This window comes from Rhodnius prolixus, unplaced genomic scaffold (genome assembly GCF_049639745.1).
Source record: "Rhodnius prolixus isolate KJV_2025 unplaced genomic scaffold, Rpr scaffold_1, whole genome shotgun sequence".
NCBI lineage: Eukaryota > Metazoa > Arthropoda > Insecta > Hemiptera > Reduviidae > Rhodnius > Rhodnius prolixus.
In genome coordinates, this window is record NW_027411581.1 from 35932347 (window position 1) to 35953181 (window position 20835).

Here is a 20835-nt window from a genome sequence, read left to right on the forward strand (position 1 = left end):
AATTCCTAAAATTATTAATAAAATTACTTCTTTTTAGTTTTGTAGTACTTCCTATGGTAGTTCAGATTTGGAGTCATCAGCCTCTCTTCTCTCCATCCAGCATTAGCGGAAGATTAGTTCTGAAGAAAAATGTGCGTTCTGTCTGAAAAGTCTTTAGAGAGTTCTTCCAGCTTCCTACGGCTTTGTTCATTCCATAAGGTGCAAGGAGCTCTCCAAGGTAAGAAGCACATCGTTATGTAAAATTTATAGCTTGTTCACTGCACTCTTACTAGCGTTAGATGTAGGGAAATAGAAATTAAAATAGAGATAAGATATGATGCTTGTAACACTTATAAAGATTATTCGTAAAGATAACAGAGATCTGGTTCCGCGAGAAGAGTCATCATAGCATAGAAAAGGGGTTGCACAGAGCAAATCCATATTGACATTATTGGTAAAGTTTATTGCGCAACTGTAATAGATCGTTTTACCCAGACGCCCGAAGTGGTACCAGTGGAAAATATAACTGCCGAAGTTGTTGCCCTAGCATTTTATCGAGGATGGATTAGTAGATTTGGTGTACCCAAATATTGACTACCGACCAAGGAAGACAATTTGAGAGTGAATTGTTCCAACACCTCACTAGCTTCCTAGGTACGAAAAAAGTAAGAACCACAAAGGTGTAAGGACCATCCGCAGTCAAACGGATATGTCGAACGGTGGAATCGAGCACTGAAGTCTGCACTAGTGGCTCATTCAGATACCAGCAACTGGACGGAAGTACTACCTATTGTGCTATTGGGCTTACGTACCACAATTAGGAAAGATACAGATTTTAGTGTAGAGGATCCGTATATGGGACAAACTCTACGTTTACCGGGAGAATTTTTATCGCCAAGTTCAGGTACGAATGATTTAATTGAGACGGTACTAAAATTAAAAAAGGTGATGTCTGATTAACACCAACTTATTCTGGACCATTTCCCGAGCTCAACAGGACAGACAAGATTTGTACACTTCAACTACCACAGCGACAGACCACTGTGTCGCTAGACCGTGTCAAGCCTGTATTTTTGCTAGTGGACGAGCCGAATACACTAGCACTACCTCCGACCAACGAGCCATCTATCAGTAGATATGGGCGCCGGCTAAAGCCAAATGTAAGATTTATAGACGCAGTTGTTGGGGGGGGGGGTACTGTAGCGGAGGGGCTACTTTCTGTAAACCTATAACAACTGCTTATCGATAGTAACAAAACTATCGTGAGTGGAAGGTTACAAGAAACAGTGAGACCCGCCTTAACCAATCCAGTGCGTTATACGTTGCCGTGGTCTTAACAAATAAGTGGAATAGCACCGTGTAAACTATTATTATCATTAACATTGTAATATTGAACAATTATGTCATTCATATTATATCATTACATATATCATTAAACTATTGTTAGCATATTAATTTCATAGACTTAGTTTTATTTACAAACCACCTCAACATGTCCATTGGTTAATGCTTTAAAAAAAAAAAAAAAGTGCAAACCTTATTTAACCCACATATTTTATTCTGAGCACACGGTCTATCAAGGAAGCCGACATGTTTAATAATGTTTTTTATTATTACAATAACATGTTAATTACATTTAATAATTACAATTTTTGTGTCAATAGAAATTAAAATAGAGATAAGATATGATGCTTGTAACACCTATAAAGATCATTCGTAAAGATAACAGAGATCTGGTTCCGCGAGAAGAGTCATCATAGCATAGAAAAGGGGTTGCACAGAGCAAATCCATATTGACATTATTGGACCCTTTCCACCAGCGGCTGGTAAAGTTTATAGAGTAATAACTCTAGATATTAAAATACATAAATACATGCTATGTAAATAATGCTTTAAGCATTACTCTACTCCAAACTTGGATTTTCTATCGTACACACCATAGAAATGATAAAATTAAAACTACGACAGGACTAACTTTAAAAAAAAAAAAATCTTGTATTATAAAGAACAGATTCATACATCGGCCATCACGAAATACTTCTAATGAAGTAGTCAAAAGCCGACTTGCATCAATCAGAGGAGTCATAAATCTTTGTAATCGTTCTGTACATAAATAAAAGGCAAAGTTTACACAAAAAATAAAATAAATTATACAATTATTGCATCTCCTCCAATAATATTCAAAAATTTGTTGTATAACATTACACATCTGTCTGTCCCTACAAATGATTCAACTTCAGCATTTAATTTTCCTCTCTTTTATAGTTTGGTAGAGTGTACGCGATTCTCTCGTAAGTATAATTTGAGTGTGGATGTGACTAAAATGTAATCTAAAAACCAGTGGATTGTCCAGAATTCAGTCATCATACCTACCCCTCCAAGGGCCACAAATATTCTAAGGGGCTTCTATCATTTCCAGCAGACGGGAAGCTACTGAAGAACAGCAGGTTCGGGGTGAATCAAATACCTCACTAAAGCGGCCAACCAACTGTCTCAAAAGAAGTCAGGCAGGGGATAAATTAGGGTACATCAACATAACGTGAATATGCTATAGCTTTTGATAGTGACTCCTCCACCAAAATGGCCAAAACAATATGAGTCAAAATACGACATCCACTTATCCTACATGGCAAATAAACCTTTATTTAGACTAAAAATATAAGAAGAAATAATGTACTTACTAAACTCAATGTACATTGCCTCACAGCAAATTTTAGAGGCCTGCTACTAAATCTATTGGTGTTAACATCACCATAGAAATCCACAATGGCCGGAATGTATTTATCATAAAATCGGTTTAAAATTTCATCGTCTTTTCTGTGTAACAAAAATTTGGTCCAATAGGTAACATACGGTAGATCTGCATACGATACATTTAAGATACCGATTCTTGAAAGCAAAGCTGGCGATACATGTTCCAGACATCCAGTCTAAAAAGAGGATAGTAAAATTAGAACTCTTTGCCAGTTAAGGTAAGGTAGTTTTATTGCGTTTCGTTAATAACCCTCACTGCGAAAAGCTTGAATCAAAATATATATATATCCTTAGCAAAAATAATTTAAAAACTTAAGTATAAGGGTTGATTAAACGACAAAGGTTCACAAATCAGCAAATGCCCAACATTTCATTCATATTTCTAGTATCATATTTTTTAGAATGTATGCAAGACCCTTGTGCTGGCCTTTTTTCATCCATTCATCCACAAATATTTTTTTGTTAGATTAAAATCTTAATAAAAGATGTATCTCATCATCATAGTATTAAAAAGGCACTTCATTTTAACTCTATTCCAAATTATTCTTGTTATTTATCTGTATTCTGAATAATCATCACATTCACTCGCACATTAAACAGAAAAAGGAAAAGTTAGAGTTGGTCTATTACTGTTGTAATTTGAATTACAGACTCAAAACGAAATTTCAGTCTTGAATTAAATTAAATAATAACAAATAAATAATACTTTAATTATAATTCATTCATTTTCAAACTAATTTAATCTAGTCCCTTTAATTGAGTACTTTTTGTAAAGAAGTTTTATAACCAACTAAAAATATTCATATCTATTTTATACGGATTGAAGATTCAAATTTTGTTCTAACTTCGTGATTCAAATTTAAATACTAAACAGCGCTACATTTTTTTCTATTTTATTGTGCATGTGTTGTGTTTATTGTGCATTCTGTGATTACATAGAATAAAGGAAATTAGAGATCAATTAGAAAAATAATTTGGAATAGACCTAAAATAAAGTTTCTGTTTAATTATGAAGATGAAGTATATTTTTATAAAAAAAAATGTATTATAAATGAAGTGGCCAGCATAAGGGTGTGTAACACCAAATAAATTCTAAAAAATAATGAAAATTAATGCAGTAAAATGATTTAAATGATATCAATGAAGTATTAAAGAAATGATGGGAATTAGCTGATTTGTGAACCTTTTGTCGTTTAATCAACCCTTATACAACTAGCACTGAGATTAGTGCTAATCTCCGGGAGGAGTCTTTGCGGTCTGCCCAGTCTTCCGCTAGGTTTCTTTTATACCAAGAGCTCGATCATACCGTCTCGGTCTTTAGTTTTAATGGTAGCGCAGCTGACACGTTAGGTCTTATTAGCTTCGCTGGTTGTTCAAGTTGCAAGGAGAGCTGCTATACCTGAACTACATGCCGTGGTATGATAGAGATACAGATATCTGTTCATTGTGTAACTCTGGAGCCAAGGAGGACATTTTCCACTTTGTGGCTGAATGTTCGATTCTGAACGAGATACGTCTCCTTTGGCTTGGTCGCCGCTTCTTATCAAGATCTTAGTTTTATTTTTATCTCCAAATGGAGAATTGTAAACCTCTTATATCTTTTGCTCGTCATGCATGGCAATACCGTTATCAATTTGTACAACTTTTCAATTATTAACAAATTATTATTATTATTATTGTTATTATTTATTTTATTTTATTATTATTTTTTTTATTCTGCTTTTGGCTCTAGCTTTTTTTTTCTAGTACTTCTTCATATATGCATTTACTTTTCTTTCTTTTTTTCTCTCTTAATAGCTTGTTTAAATTTTTCTTTTATTTAATGCATTTAAAATCTTTAATTCATTTAAATTCAAAAGAATGTATTTTATTTTTCGCACCAATTTGCTTGTACTTTTTTATGTTTTTTCTATGCTTTTTGTATCAGTTTATATTTTTATGGTATTTGCATGTCTCCTTCCGGCAGACAGATTTATCCATGCCGTATAATACTTATTTAAATTTTTTTTTTTTTATTTATCTAGTAAATAAAGTATTATTATTATTTTTTATTTTTATTTTTATTTTTTGGCGCATCGATTGCTGAAGTCATTAGCGCCTATTATTATTATTATTTTTTTTTTTTTTTTTTTTTTGGCGTATCAACAGCTGAGGTTATTAGCGCCCGGAACTTTTTCCAGTGCACTGCCGGCCTCCGGACAGTGTTCTCTCGTTACAGACAACACTGTCCATCACCGGATAGTGAGCTGTAAGAAGCTCCTAGGAAGAGAAAATCTAAGGGTCAGCTGCTGGATTCGAACCCGGGACCTCCGCGTGGGAGTCCAGTATGCTAACCTCATAGCTAATCCCTTCCCTCCCTTCCCTTATTATTATTATTATTTTTTTTTTTTTTTTTTTTAATGATTTAAGGCGCGTCAACATCAATGGTTATTATTATTATTATTATTATTATTATTATTATTATTATTATTATTATTATTATTATTATTATCATTATTATCACATGATACTTACTTTAACACTAACTAGAATAAGAGCGCCAAATAAATAAAATAATCGCCTATTTTTTTTCAGGCGAGGCTTAACGTCCAACTACCAATTAAGTGCCGTGGGCGGGGACGGAAGCATACGAGGGTCGTTTGAAAAGTCCGTGCAAAGTCAGAGAGATAGCACTACTAGCGCGTATCGAGGTTAAGTTTAGTTAGTAGCATCTCTTGGAAGAACACACACCAAGTTTCAGCCAGATCGGTCTATTTCTTTGTGTTTGGCATTCGTTTGAATCGAGGAAGTCGAGTGATTTTCAAAAAATGGACGAAAAAGAATTTCGTGTGTTGATTAAACACTACTTTACGAAAGGCAAAACGCCTCAGGAGACTAATGAGAAGCTTGATAAATATTATGGTGACTCTGCACCTTCGATTAGAACAGTTTATAAGTGGTTTCAAAATTTTCGGAGCGGCCATATGGGCACAAGTGACGCTGAACGTTCTGGACGCCCTGTTGAGGTTACTACTCCAGAAATCATTGATAAAATCCATGATATGGTGATGGATGACAGAAGAGTGAAGGTGCGTGAGATTGCTAGTGCTGTGGGCATCTCGAATGAACGGGTACATAATATTTTGCATCAACATTTGGACATGACAAAGCTATCCACAAGATGGGTGCCGCGATTGCTCACGCTTGACCAAAAACGAAATCGTGTGAAGTGTTGCAAGGACGGTTTGCAGCTGTTCCAGAAGAATCCGCAGGATTTTAAGCGTCGTTTCGTCACTATGGATGAAACATGGATACATCACTACACTCCTGAGACCAAAGAACAATCTAAACAATGGGTTACCAAGGGGGAATCTGCGCCAAAAAAGGCGAAGACCGTTCCTTCGGCCGGAAAGATTATGGCGACTGTCTTTTGGGATTCGCAAGGAATAATCCTCATCGACTCTCTGGAAAAGGGTAAAACTATTACAGGTGCATATTATTCATCGTTATTGGACCGTTTGAAAACCGAACTGCAAGAAAAACGCCCACGATTGGCCCACAAAAAAGTCCTTTTCCATCACGGCAACGCACCAGCTCACACCTCAGCAGTTGTGGTCGCAAAATTAATGGAAATAGGGTTCCAACTCGTTTCACATCCCCCCTATTCTCCAGACTTGGCTCCCTCGGACTACTATTTGTTCCCCAATATGAAGAAATGGCTGGCGGGAAAAAGATTTTATTCAAACGAGGAGGTGATTGCAGAAACGAATGGCTATTTTTCAGACTTGGACAAATCCTATTATTCGGAAGGGATCAACAAACTAGAGCAGCGTTGGACGAAGTGTATAAGCCTAAAAGGAGACTATGTTGAAAAATAAAAAAGGTTTACCCCAAAAAATTAAGTAGTTTTTATTTTTGCACGGACTTTTCAAACGACCCTCGTACTTTACTTATAAACAATTTTTGCTAATAAATTAAAATAAATTTCAAATAAAAAGTAGTCATAAGCGGGATTCGAACTGGGGATTTCTCACTCTTACAAAGCCACGCTCTTGATCACTAAACCAACATCCGTCCCTTAGAATACGATAGTAAATTTCACAATTTACCTCAAATATGACTAATACGTTGGCATTCAGATGAACCGTCTGATTATTTGGCAATGTAATCAACTTCTTATCATCCACTAGTGAATATACGTTATCTACCCAGGATGGGTCCATCTGACCATCAAATATCAAGTAATACCTGGACAATGCTGATGGGTTTTTGTTAACATATTTCAAGCTTTTAGTGATGTGACCGTCAGTCCACTCATTAGCTGCGTTTTTTATATTAAATAATTCTTCTTTAGCGAAAGCCTGAAAAAAAACAAAATAGAATCAACAAAATAGAAACTAACGAGAGCAACTCATGACATTTTTGCAACTCCATTAACTCTACCTATTTGCGCTCACTTTCTGCAATAAATTTAAACAAAATTCATCTTCCAATTTTATTTTTCTGTATTAAAAGTGTTAACAGTTTATTTTATTAAAAATTAGAAATAAGTTGGAAACATCTGGTGGCTCTGAGCCTCCTGATCTGCTGGTATCTGTGGTAGTGAAAATTCTTATCCACAACTTCAGAAATAGTTATTAATAATTCTAATAAAAATGGCGCTGAACTAAATGTAACAAAAAAAAAATCTTCAGAAGAAGTGAATATTTCGTAGGAAAGGATTCTCATTAATTAATTAACTGAAAAGGTTACATATGTAGTTTATCTCTTGTTTCTGATTTTAGTAAAAGTGGCGAATATATTGGATTTTTTTTTTTTATTATTGGTAATTTATTAATAATGTTGACAAAATAACCGATATTAATGGCTATTGTGCGAATGGGTTGAGTCTCGCTTTTGGTATTTCGAGTAAGGTTGAAAGAGGTATGGTTTTAGTCTGTTTTTTATTTATCTGAGAGAGGCTAGTTTATGTTCAATAGGATGATTATTCTGTTCAGTATCAGTGGACGAGGGCTTTCTGTATAATCAGAATTCTTCGTTTTGTCTCTTCTTTTAAGCGTGATATCCAGGAAATTAAAGGTTCCGTCGTTCTAATATTGGTGAATGAAATTTATGTCAGGACAAAGGCTGTTAAAGTAAGAAAAAAAGAAGTCTACATCTTGTTTGAGTGAGTCGTCTACATATCGTGCGTTACACCGAATGCTTTCTACGTTCAAACATTTAAACTTGACATACGTCCATAATCACAGTTAATTCTGTAAATAAATAGATACAATTGTTTGAGTTGTGGAAAACATAATGTGCCAAGCACTAAATCATTAAATATGATGATAATAAAAAGAAATAATAATAATAACAGAACTGGCCCTCACCTTCGGGTTCACGATTACACGTCTAGTACTGACATCCTGTTCTCCATCAATAGTCGTCATTAGGTTTATTATTAAAGATTTACCAACGAGAGTTGGTCCCACGACGATGGCACTATGATGTCTTTGTAGTAAGCTGTAGAGCTCGCATACTTTATTAACCTAAAAATTAATTAAATTATTTGACGTTTGTGACATTTGTGAAACATTCGATGACATGAACAAAAAATGAATATATTCTTAATGCTCAACTATTTGGAGTTATACTAATTTTAATAATATAAAATTATGAAAAAACACTTCTTCTGCTGCTGCTGCTGAGACTTTTTTCGGTGGGTTAAACAAATTTTTTTTAGATTTAAAAGATTTTTTAGATTTTAGATTTAGACATGCAGGCTGCAAGCACATTACAGACTAGAAGAGTGGAGAACGCTCAGCTATAAACTTGCTGTGAAGCTTTTAAAACTCATGATTATTGCGCAATCTACGACTGTAAAAGTGGAAATAAAAATTATTTTTTTACATTTTATATTTTCACTTCTCGTCCACTACACAGATAAAATATTCTTCGTTCATGTTTATGCTCTAAAAATTATAGTTGTACTAAATAAATATGAGTATACTGAAAAAGGCTAACAAGGTTTAAAAAACAACATTAGAAATAAGGTATTACATACTGACATTGAGAGTCGAAAGAGGAAACAAATAAGAACTTGCAGTTCGATTTCGACCCAAACCTTATTTTCCTCTTACCCTTTCAACTAGAAGAGAATGTGAGTATTATTCATAAATACAACTTGGAAAATATTACCTGAGCAGGAACATAAACATACTGCTTTTCACTTATAACAGATTCAATTTTTTCTGTTAATATAGTATCTTCCAAGTCTACGGGTGGTATTTCTGGGAATAGATGGTTTATTATTAGCGGTATTAAAGTATCTTCAGTCACTTTTGGCGAGTATGTAAATCTGAAATACATAAAAATAAAATAAAAATAAAACATTACATCGCTTCCAGAGAAGGACAAATCAATACTTTCGTGGGCTCGTAAGTATTGCAATTCAATAATCTAAAACTATAGTAGGATAATGCTAGCAAGTTAGTGCACAAGGTCGTCGTAACTCCGGTTAAAACAATTGTGATTCCGGAGGCTAGGCGGCAAGTCAACCCCTCTTCATCGTAGTGTGGACTGTTAACGCAGCGCGTTGTTGTTGCGGCTAACGGGACTCTGACGGCTCGGTGTGTCTCCCCCATCGGCTTCCTTCTTTCTATCTCCCCATCCTTTCTATCCCTTTTCTTTACTCCAAATCCCTACCCAAGCCGAGATGGGGACTCGTGTCGAGGCTGAATGCGTACAGGGGAGTAAAAAATATGTGCTGTAACAATCACCTTGGGTCACCGGGCGAAACCCCATTGTATTGTAGCCTTCCTGTGGCAGTGGGGGTCTGTCACAGGTGACCGTCTATCCCCCGCTTCTCGTGGGAACAAGATGAACACTTACAATCAAAATTTAGTTTGTAAAACAACAGCCAGTGGTGTTCCTCCGGTCACTGAGGAAGGTGCACAGGCTGGAGTAGAACCGAAAGGAGAAAGTGTGAAAGGCCCTAAGACGGATTTGGTGGGACCTCAGGGGAGTGATTCTGGAGGGAGCGGCAACGCAGACCCTCCAGGTAAAGAGGCAGTCGCTGGAGCCTCCCAGAAGTTAAAGGGTATTCACATCACTTCTAGGAAGCCGAGTGGTGCTCAGCGGAGGAAGCTGGCTAAGCTTAAGGTCGCTGAGGCTGGGAAGGAGTGGATTCCTAGGAAAGACTGTAGGGAAAGGGGGAAGGGGCAGAAGACCTTCAGAGTGGTAAACCAGCCAGGTGGGCAAGGAATAATTCCTTCGACCTCCTCGGATGGGGCAGTCATTGGGAAGGAGGTGAGAATCGTTAGTTCTCTCCCTCCCGAAACAAGTCAGACCCCTAAGAGGCCTAGGTCGGAAGTCAGTTTTCCAAGTTCGGCGGTGGCACAGGGTAGCAAGAGAGTGAAACTCCCAGAGGAAAGGCCTATGGGCTCCTTCAGGGGCGCTCTCTGCGCTCAAAAGATGGCCATCGTTCTTGACTCCTATCCGAATGACTTTTTGTCGGAAGAGCAAGCGGATCTCCTTCAGCAGAAATTGGTGGAGGAGATCTGTAGTGAGAAGTGTACTGGCAGCAACGGACCCCAGTTTCGGAGCTGCTTTCTCTCCAAAGGTGCACTCATTCTCGCTTGCGGGGGTGAGGATGCGAGACTTTGGTTAGAGAGGGTGGTTCCGGAGCTCCGGTTGGATGAGGGGGCTAAGCTGAGGGTGGGTCCTGCCAGGGATATCGTGAGGGCGGCTAAGGTGGCTATGTGGGTACCGGGCGCCCTCAAGAATACCTCTCCGTCCGTTATTCTGGACAAACTCCTCGTTCAAAACGACGGCTTGGATATAGCGGAATGGAGGCTCCTAAATAGGAAAATCGAGCCCAAGGGTCAAACTCTTGTGTTCGAAATATCGGAACAGGCCCTGAGTAGATTGAAGGGGACTAACTTCGAGGTTTATCTATGACTCGAGGTAGTCAGACTCAGGGTAGTTTCGAAAACTATTATTGGTGCTGCAGCTCATGAACCCCTCTCCCGAATCGATGGAGGTTGCTTCAGGTGAACCTCCATCATAGTAGGGGGGCGTCTGCAGCTCTAATAAAATTCATCGAAGAAGATATCGCCATAGTCCTCATCCAGGAACCCTGACTGGTACGGGGGCGCATTGCAGGACTTGGCGAAGCAAAAGGTAAGATTTATTATGACCACAACCTTGATAATCCCAGAACATGTATTTTTGTTAGGGAAAATATTACGTCTTTACTGCTAATGGAATTTTGTTTCAGAGACCAGACCGCAATAAAGGTGAAGCTACATATGGAGAAGGAGGCCAGGGCGATTGTCGTGGCCTCTACATATCTTCCATATGACTCTACAGTCCTCCCTCCATCGGAGGAGATGCAGTATCTGACCAACCGGTGTAGAGAGAGAGGACTGCAACTACTGATTGGGTGTGATGCCAATTCCCATAATGAGGTATGGGGTAGCTCAGGAACCAATCAGAGAGGTAAGTATCTTCTGGACTTCATTATTGCGAATAATTTGCATGTTATTAATGAGGGAGAAGAACCCACCTTCCACAACTCTGTTCGTAGGGAAGTGATCGACCTAACTTTGGGAACTAATTTTGTATCGACCCGTGTTAGGAACTGGCATGTGTCGGGGGTCCCCTCACTTTCGGATCACATGTATATTAGGTTCGACATTGGGTTTGACTGTAAGGTGGTGGTTACTTACAGAAACCCTAGGAGAACAGACTGGGACTCGTTTAGACGGGATCTCAGCGCAAACATTGGTACAGTCAACAATAACTTTAGGACCCGGATGCACATTGATGAAGCTGCTGAGAGATTTCAGGGCGTCATCAAGGAGGCCTACTGGGAGAATTGTGCGGAGACAGTGATGACATCTAATAGGAAAGTAGGCTGGTGGAATAACCAGCTGAAGGAGCTCCGCAGTAAAGTTAGGAAACTGTTCAATGTAGCTAAAAGAAGGGGAACATGGAAGGAGTACCGTGAGGCCCTAACTTCTTACAACATAGCCATAAGGAAGGCTAAAAGAGATGCATGGAGAAAGTTCTGTGAAGAGGTAGAGATGACCTCAGAGGGGGCTAGGCTCCATCGCATAATATCAAAAAGTCCAGGGGGTGCCCTGGGTACCATCAGGAACGAGGAAGGGATTTTTACCAAATCGGGGAGAGACACATTGGAGTGTCTCATGAGAACTCATTTTCCCGATTCGAAGGTTATTGTCAGGACAGCATGGTGAGGATACTCTGGGACTCGATAGGTGTCGGGGAACCAAGGAAACCTGGGCCGTGGCAAAAGACTGCACTACCTACAATAAGGTGGTCTGGGCTGTAAACTATTTTAAGCCCTATAAATCCCTGGGTCCTGATGGCATTTTTCCTGCCCTTTTTCAGCAGGGAAAAGATTTAATTACTCCTATTTTATGCAGGATAATGAGGGCAAGCTTGGCACTCAACCATGTCTCTAGGGCATGGAGGCCTGTAAAAATTATCTTTATTCCCAAGCCTGGGAAGAGAACTCATACCCAGGCGAAGGAATTTAGACCAATCAGCCTAACATCGTTCATGTTGAAGGTACTAGAAAAACTGATTGACATGTATATTAAGGAGGAGCTTTAAAGCAACGGCCTCTGCATGCCAATCAGCATGCCTACCAGACAGGCAAATCTTGCGAGACAGCCCTCCATTGTCTGGGTAAGGAGTTGGAGGCTTCGGTATTTTGCAAGGAGACAGATGTGAGCGTGTTTCTGGATATTGAGGGTGCCTTCAGTAACACTACCTACAGTTCAATTGTCTTGGCGATGGATAGACATGGCGTGGAGTCCCTGTTTCAAGATGGATCTGTAACATACTATCGTCAAGGAGAATCACAGCGAGTCTTTTTGGGGAATCGCTGGAGTTAACGACAGTTAGGGGGTGCCCTCAGGGGGGGTTTTATCTCCGCTCCTTTAATGTATGGTCATAGATGAGTTACTTGAGGTGCTAGACCTACGTGGGTTCTCGGTTGTTGGCTATGCAAAGATATTTCTGTAGTGGTCAGGGGTAGGCACGAGACAATCGTGGCTGAACTCATGCAGGAAGCCCTCAAAGGTTATAGAAAATTGGTGTAGAAGGGTTCCCTTTACAAGGAGAAGGGAAAAGGAGAGCTACAAAAACCTCCGGTTTTTTGGTAAAACTCTGGATGTGTCGGGTGAGGTCAAGTATCTGGGTATTGTCCTGGACACCAGACTCATTTGGAAGGCGCAAATAGAGAGAGTTACACTAAGGGCTAAACAGGCCCTTTGTGGAATAACTAGAACCTGTGGGAAGACATGGGGTCTTAGCCCAAAGATGACCCACTGGCTCTACACACGTACAGTCATACCTATCATCACCTACGGTTCAGTGGTGTGGTGGAAGAAGACTGAACAACAGACGGCAATTAAGGCTCTAGCAAGGGTGCAGAGACTGGCCTGTCTGATGATCACGGGGGCCTTTAGTAGTACCCCTGCTGCAGCGCTGGAGGTACTGCTGGGGTTGGCTCCGCTTCAATATGTTATTCAGGCGGAGGCAAGGGCCAGTGCGTACAGAATGGCGAGCTATGGTCAATGGAGGCGTATCAGCTCCTGCATTGGCCATGAGTATTTCGATAAGGTCGACCCTGGGCCGGTTATTGACATGGCAGGGGACAGAATCTGTCCTAAATACAGTTTCGAGACTCCTTTTCAGGTGTGTATTAAACCGAAGACTGAATGGAGGATGAACTGGACGGACCAGTACCGGAAGGGAGGGATTTGGTTTACCGATGGCTCCAAGATGGACTGTGGGACTGGGTCTGGAGTGTATGGGGTTAAACCCGAGGTACTCATTGAGAGATCTCTTGGGAGATACGCCACAGTCTTCCAGGCCGAGGTTTTTGCTATTAAAATATGTGCTGAGGAAAACCTGCAGATGGAACCTAGAAATAGGGAGATTCGTATCTTTTCGGACAGCCAGGCTGCATTGAAGGCTCTCGTATCCTTCAGAATGACCTCTTCCCTGGTTTGGGAATGTAGGAAGGCCCTAGAACTACTGGCGCGGCACAACAAAGTTCGGTTGGAATGGGTGCCGGGTCATGTGGGTATTGAAGGGAATGAAAAAGCTGATTATCTGGCCAGGAATGGAGCTAACACTCCTTTCATCGGCCCAGAGCCTGTCCTGGGGATCACCAGGGGTTCGGTTCGTGCGGCTCTCAGAGATTGGATCTGGAGGGAGCACGAAAAGAACTGGGTGATGTGTCCTGGGGTTAAACACAGCAAGACCTTGATGCCTTGGCTGTGTAAGCAAAGATCCAAAAAGACCCTGTGTTTCGGCAGAAATCAGATTACTCTGATTACAGGCCTATTCACGGGGCACGGTAGGTTTAAGAAGCATCTGCGCAAGATGGGGCTTATCAGCTCGAAACCGTTGTGCAGATCATGTCAGGAAGAGGAGGAAACGGCCTCTCACCTGTTGTTCGATTGCGTTGCAATCGAACGTTTGCGCTATGAAACCTTTGGAACGTTGAGGCCGAAGGAGATAGTAGCGCAAAAAGAACTAGTAGGGAAGGTCCTCAACCTCTTTAGGAGGGGAGGGTTCGCTTACTAGAACTAAGAAGGGGCTGGCCCAATAAGCCTTTTGTGGCTGCGGTGCCACTATCTTATCTTATCTAATGCTAGCAAGTTGTTAGTCTGAATACCATACCAGCACTTGTCATAGGTTGTAGTAAAAGCGGTTTTAATTTGATGGCAAAGCAGGAAAAATGTTATTTGGTCCTGGAGATCAATCCCCTATGAAGAAGTACTATTATATCTGGCTTCCACAGGATGCTAATCCAAACACGGTGCTAGGATTTGTAGCAAAGTGTAAAGAGGTATGGAGCGAGGGAAATTTCGCATTTGCTCTGTTATTCCCGGTAAAAATGAAGAATGAAGAAGGGTGAATGGAATTCTCGTAGGAGTGGAGCGCGATATGGTGTAGCAACTCCGAAGGGAGAACTTTAAACCTTCTGTTGGATGTGGTAAACAGATCCACTTTAAAGAAAAAGTTAGTGGCGGGTAGTTGGTAAAGGGGAGAATACGGCTGGGGATCAAGATAATCGGCAGCCTCCGGTTGCGTCTCCACCTGATTCCATTCCGGCTACTGTTGGGGTAGATATTCCACACCTCGCTCCTGTTCCACCACTTCCTCCACCCCTTCCTTCTACCTCGTTGTTGTTTATCCCCCTACCCCTTAATCAACTCTCCTTGGAGACGGCTAGTGAGGCTCGCACGGTCGGTGAAATATCCGGTGCCGCTCAGGTCCACAGTGTTCCCTTGGAGTTTCACTACGATGAGAGTCTTGCCTTTCTGGCGAATTTGTCGCAATAAAAAAAGCTTCATTTATGACCCCTAATTAGGCGAATAATTACCGGCACTGCAAATATTGTATTCGAAGACAAAAGTTATAAAAATCCTGAAGTATTTTTAGTTTAAAGAAAAAGTAGAATACGAATCATGAAGAGTAACGATTACGCTGAATAAAGATTCACCATCGATCTAGTTTATAACGTCGTTCTGCCCTTCAGCAGTAATGTGGATGAGAGTAATGAGATTAAAATTTAATTAATCAATATTTTGTCTTGGGGGCATACCCCTTACAAAAGTACAAGATTGAAGACTGGTAAAATACAATGAACAGCATAGTAAGAAAAAAAAGGATACAATGTATAAACAATATAGTATAGTGCAAACTACACAAAGTATAAAATAGTTACTTTAACCAAACTTTAACCTACGAATTAAAAACAATACGCAGAAAGAAATTCGTATACATAAGATTTTAAGAACATTTCTCAATATGTATAAAAACTAATTAGAGTTGAAGTAAAGAATGCCAACCCTTAGTGAAGTTGTATTTGGTAGGAGGATGTACAAATAATGTAAAAAAACAGAGATCATTGCCTGTAAACAAAGTTCAAGGAATGACCAGAAAAGATCTTAGGAGCTCAATTGTAAGGCTCAAGTAACACTCAAAAAACATGACACGATGGTCGTTTGCAATACATTGGAGAGATAAAGAATCGATTAGAGACTTATCATACATTCACAGAAACAACTTACTCTCAAGAGACTTCCACGACTTTAACTTTCTGAGTGGTACTTTAGATGTAAGAGAGAATACTACAGCCATCTCTAGGGAGAAAGCCTCTTGGTGGCTGCAGTGCCGGCATGGGTCCCGTCCCACCTTGTAAAGTCTAAAAAATTTATCTCTAGGGAGAACACACCTTTAACTTTCCCACTACCATCCCGATGTAGGAAGAAAACAGTTGAATCTTGTAATTTATCTCTACAATGATAGCATAAACTTACGAAATCGCAGAGACAATAACTGCTTCTTCGGCAACGTTGGGCCATTGCATTTTAAAGCTACCGGCAGTCTTTATCAATGTGACCAGTTCCTTTACGTTGAAAGCACCATAATGCCTGTCAATTATTCCAGCTTGGCCTAGTCTGAATACACACATTATCTTTCTGGCATGATTCTGAAATAATAAATAAATAAATAAATAAAAATTTTCGTATTCTTGGGATACACTTATTATTTAATAAATCCTTTTGGCTTGTTTTTTTTACAGACAACTGTAGAAATCTGCTATAAAAACTCACCAGTACTTCCACTTTTTCCCCCTAAAAACAATTTTTTTAGGCTATTTTATTTTCTAATTAATTTTGACATTTTTGCATGTATACTTATTGATTAAATAGTTATTTCTTTATTCCGTACATTTAGATATTTGTTTTAATGTGGTGATTTTGTCACCACTCCTTTATAAATATACAATTACTGCTCTGATTAGTGCTGTGTCTTGTTTATTTTTTAAAGTTTGACATGCTAACTTCTGAGTTCATTGGTGCCCAAAGCTTTTCAGTTTTTATTCACTCATTTTGATGTACGGTGGTTCAACATCTCCTGGAACCTTTTTTAGAACATTACCGGCCTCTGGCTCAGTGTTTCCTTATGGAAAACCATGAGATGCATAAAAAATATGCAGTTTTCTTAGCGATGAAGGAATCATTGACGATTTAAGGTTTAAGGCCGAAAATTATGTTTCATGAGAGAATTTGGCCTTATGCAATAACTAATAAGAGTGATAGAGAAAAAAATCGAGTGGATTTTGAGATTCTTGATAAATGAGAGATTTATAGATTTTTTGGACTTTTCATCAGATTTGAAACTCCAGTTTCACAGCTGAAGGGCTTCGAAGGCAATCTGTGCATATATGTATAAAAACGCTAAGTACCAGCGAAAATAGAAACGAAAGCTCTAAACTTAAAGAGGAATCTTTTCGCTGCTGTGAAGAAGGACGTAAAGCAAACTATTGCTCTAAAAGTTAAGCGTTCTGTTTGCGGGAAAAGGAAAACTGGCATTATGCTAAGTGTTACCCGAATTTCCTTAACAAAAACTTACAGTTTTAAAAGTTACTTATAAGAGTTGTTTAAACGACATACACAAATCTGCAAGTACCCAACATTTCATTCATTCCTCCGTTCGTAATTTAAGTTTATTAGAAATGTCTAGAAAAGCTATTGCATTTTATTAAAATTTGTTCCTAATTTTTTCTCCAAACTTCGGAACTTTCTCTCTTAGTAATATCGGGGCTTTCAAACATTTAACATTTTCCTTTGGGCTTGTTTTCATGAATTTTTAACAGAAGATATTAAAAACACAAAATATTCATTGTACTTTAAGACATTTTATAACAAATGGTATCATTTAAGTAATTTTACTCCTTAAATTTTCATTAATTCCACCAACGCTTCTGGCCATTTTCATCTATAAATTTTTTTTGTTCAGTGAATCGTAGCACTCGTTATTTAATTTAGATTGATTGGTAATAGGAGGTAGCGCGAAACCTATTAAAAATTAGAAAAATTCAAAACGCGTTTTTTAAAAAATACCTTAACATACGTTAACGAAATTTCAAAAATAAAAAAAGAAACTTCTCAGATAGTGAAATTTTAGCTTAATGTTAATAAGTTCTATATAAATTAAAATGACACTGTCCTACACTTCAAAATAGAATTGATATTTACCTCACTATTGCAAAATCCTTCTGTACACAGCAATGACTCACATATTTTATTCAGATCTGGATAAACATAACTTATCATTCGCAAATGTTTTTCCAATTGGGGGTTAAAATCGGACGTACCATAACTAGGGATATTTATAGACACAAATAATGCAAAGTTAACGTCTACGATGTCTTTTTCTCTTATCTGGAAAATAAATACTTTTACTGTACTTAGAATTAGTTTGGAGTTAGAATTAGTTTACTGTAGTTTAGAATTCGTAGATTAAGATCTGGAAAGATCTATTTGTTTTTAATGTTTATAATACACTAGCTGTACCCGTTCACACGTTGCTTTGTTTGAACAAAAAGGCAGTTTTGATACCTCAAACATAATTTATTAATGATCAAATGTATACAATACATTGAAATGAAAATTAACAATAAAATTATCCCTACTTTAGAGTACAGTAGTGTCCTTGCAAAGGTATTATTTCTACATAATGTGAAGAATTCAGTTAATGTTGTTGGCGGTGGTGACATTGCTCTTGCACGTATATTTTCTGATGTAAAATACACACGCTGCCATTTTCAAGATGTACTGCTAAATGAACAACCGTTGGATATCGCTCATGAATGGAAAATGATAAAATACGCCATACAGCCTCATTGCTACTTATGTAGCGTCCCAGTTGATATTGGGTGACTTCATCGTTAGATGCAGTTGTATTTTCCACCCCAAACACTGCTATGTCGCTTCCTTTGTGCACATATTTGCAAATATATTTTATAGCTTTCACTGAATTGCAGTACCCAACATTTATGTGTGCGTTATACGTTTTTAGTAGTAATGGAGAATATGGTACTACCCAACGATTATCAACGTCAATAGTATTGTTGAGTACTTTTAGTTTAATGGATTTTCCACCATCTTCGGTATAATTTATTCTCGTATTAATAATTGCAAAAAACTGTTTTTCATGGTTTTCATGGTTACACTTTTAACAAATATTACTAATTAAATGTTATTTTGATATTTTTGGGATATTTGTTCGGGTGCACCTAGAGCCCCAACTATGATTTAAAAAAAAAAAAATGCAAAAACCTTGGTTTTCATGGTTACACTTTTAACAAATATTACTAATTAAATGTTATTTTGATATTTTTGGGATATTTGTTCGGGTGCACCTAGAGCCCCAACTATGATTTAAAAAAAAAAAATGCAAAAACCTTCCCGGGGATATACCTAATAATTTCCCAAATTTTCACGGCGATTGGATGTATGGTTTTTGAATCTATCGAGTACAAACATACAGACACACATTCATTTTTATATATATAGATTACATAACATCACGGTATGCTTTGAATCGTAATGGTTTAAGTCATCTTCCTTGTGGAAGATTAGATGTTAAGCTTATACGTTGGTAACTGATTGATATGGATTGTCATTGAATATGTTTCTCTCCAGTATATTTTTTTTAATTTTTAAAAAAAGTATGTTCTACAAGCATGATTACAAAATGGAAAAAATACTTAGATGGTGCACAAAAATTCATTAGCACAAATGCGACACAAACGATTAAAAAAATTGAAAATTTTAAAAAATCAAGGAACAAAAATGGACTCTCTATCTTCGCGTCAAATCGGGGATCCGAATTGTTTCCTAAATAACTTTTTAATTTGCAATACAAACGCTTAAATTTTGGTGAACGGCTGTACTAAAGATGTGCAAAAAAGGTCTTTGGAGGAAGGCATTCTAATGTGAGGCACGTTCAGAACATTGCCAAGTGTTACGCTGCAGCCAACGGTTAACAGCAACAAACATTTATGTATTTCATTTTGTTTTCATTTTTAATTTTGTTTTAGTAACATGGCGAATAATGAGGTATTCACTTTATGTACATACTTATATGCACATTGCACATCTTCACAGCTGTCCTAGTCTATTATTGTCTCACATACTCATACAGACAGCGCAAAAACCTAAAATTCTAAATCATATTGGGTTGCCACGAGGTGCCATATTGTCTAATGTAAGAGGTAATAATTAAAAAAATTATTGGTATCACGCCAGTTAAAAATTAACTTACCTTTCCACTGAGTATTCCAAAAATACGTTGAATATCAGTCGTGATCAAATTTTGAACATATTTTGTCAATCTGTTTAATTTATCTAATAAAATCCATGATCCAGTCATACAACATCCTGTTAATTTAGAAGCGATAGCAGAATGTTCGATTGTTTCATTGCACACACATACCATAATGAATCGCCCCATGATCCTCGCTAAGTTTTTTATTGTTTCTGTTTTTCCAACACCGGGAGAACCTAATTAAAAATCAGTGTAGTTCATTAATTAAAAAATAATCAATTCATTATTATTTCTTTAAAAAACTAATTATATAATTTTTTTAATTTTCATTTTTTGTAATAATTATAGTAGTTAGCTTAAAATTGTTTTTTATAAATGTCCGGACTCATTTTCTTTTTTTCTTCTAATCTAATTTTTATTATTATAATTTTATGATTTCGTATTACAAAGGATTCTAATTTGTTTTTAAGTTCTTAAAAGATTGTTCTCATTTAATTATGTTTTAGAGAACAACTTCAATTTTCATCAATTTGTGACTCTTCCGACGGTCTTAAGTCACTGAGTTTGTCTTTTTTTAAATTGTAAGTACTGTAATACCAAATTGTAAACTTAATTTCTAAAAAATACATAAATCAATATATAAATAATAATACATTAATTTTAGGAGTAAAATTTAAGCAAATATTTTAATTTTTTTTTTTTGATAAATGTTATTACCAACAATAGCGCTGCCTAGATGTTTACTGATGGCCTGCGTCATGGCCAGGTAGATGCGATTTGTCACTGGCGTTGCCACAAACTGGCGGTTTAGTCCCATGTATTCGAAACCATAGTGAAACATAGCTAAACAGAGATATTTACTTATTATTTCTCTTGTTAACTAAAATACTGATGAAGTGATTTTTATGTCGGATTTACATACTAAGTTTTCTTCATTGATCTTGTCTGTCAAACCACATACGTTTCCGATTTCTT

The 20835-nt window shown here is 37.7% G+C and overlaps 1 protein-coding gene across 10 annotated transcripts in view; it reads right to left on the reverse strand.

Moving 5' to 3' along the window:
• LOC141448125 (dynein axonemal heavy chain 10-like) overlaps window positions 1–20835 on the reverse strand; it is a 269181-nt gene that overhangs the window by 86884 nt on the left and 161462 nt on the right. For all 10 annotated transcript variants that reach the window (XM_074116245.1, XM_074116251.1, XM_074116250.1 and 7 more), the window contains 8 exons: window positions 20578–20703; window positions 19858–20096; window positions 17787–17972; window positions 16062–16234; window positions 8893–9052; window positions 8085–8243; window positions 6822–7073; window positions 2661–2909 (listed from right to left, as the gene is read on the reverse strand). In XM_074116245.1, coding sequence (XP_073972346.1) covers window positions 2661–2909; window positions 6822–7073; window positions 8085–8243; window positions 8893–9052; window positions 16062–16234; window positions 17787–17972; window positions 19858–20096; window positions 20578–20703 — 1544 coding nt within the window. The remainder of the gene's footprint in view (window positions 1–2660; window positions 2910–6821; window positions 7074–8084; window positions 8244–8892; window positions 9053–16061; window positions 16235–17786; window positions 17973–19857; window positions 20097–20577; window positions 20704–20835) is intronic.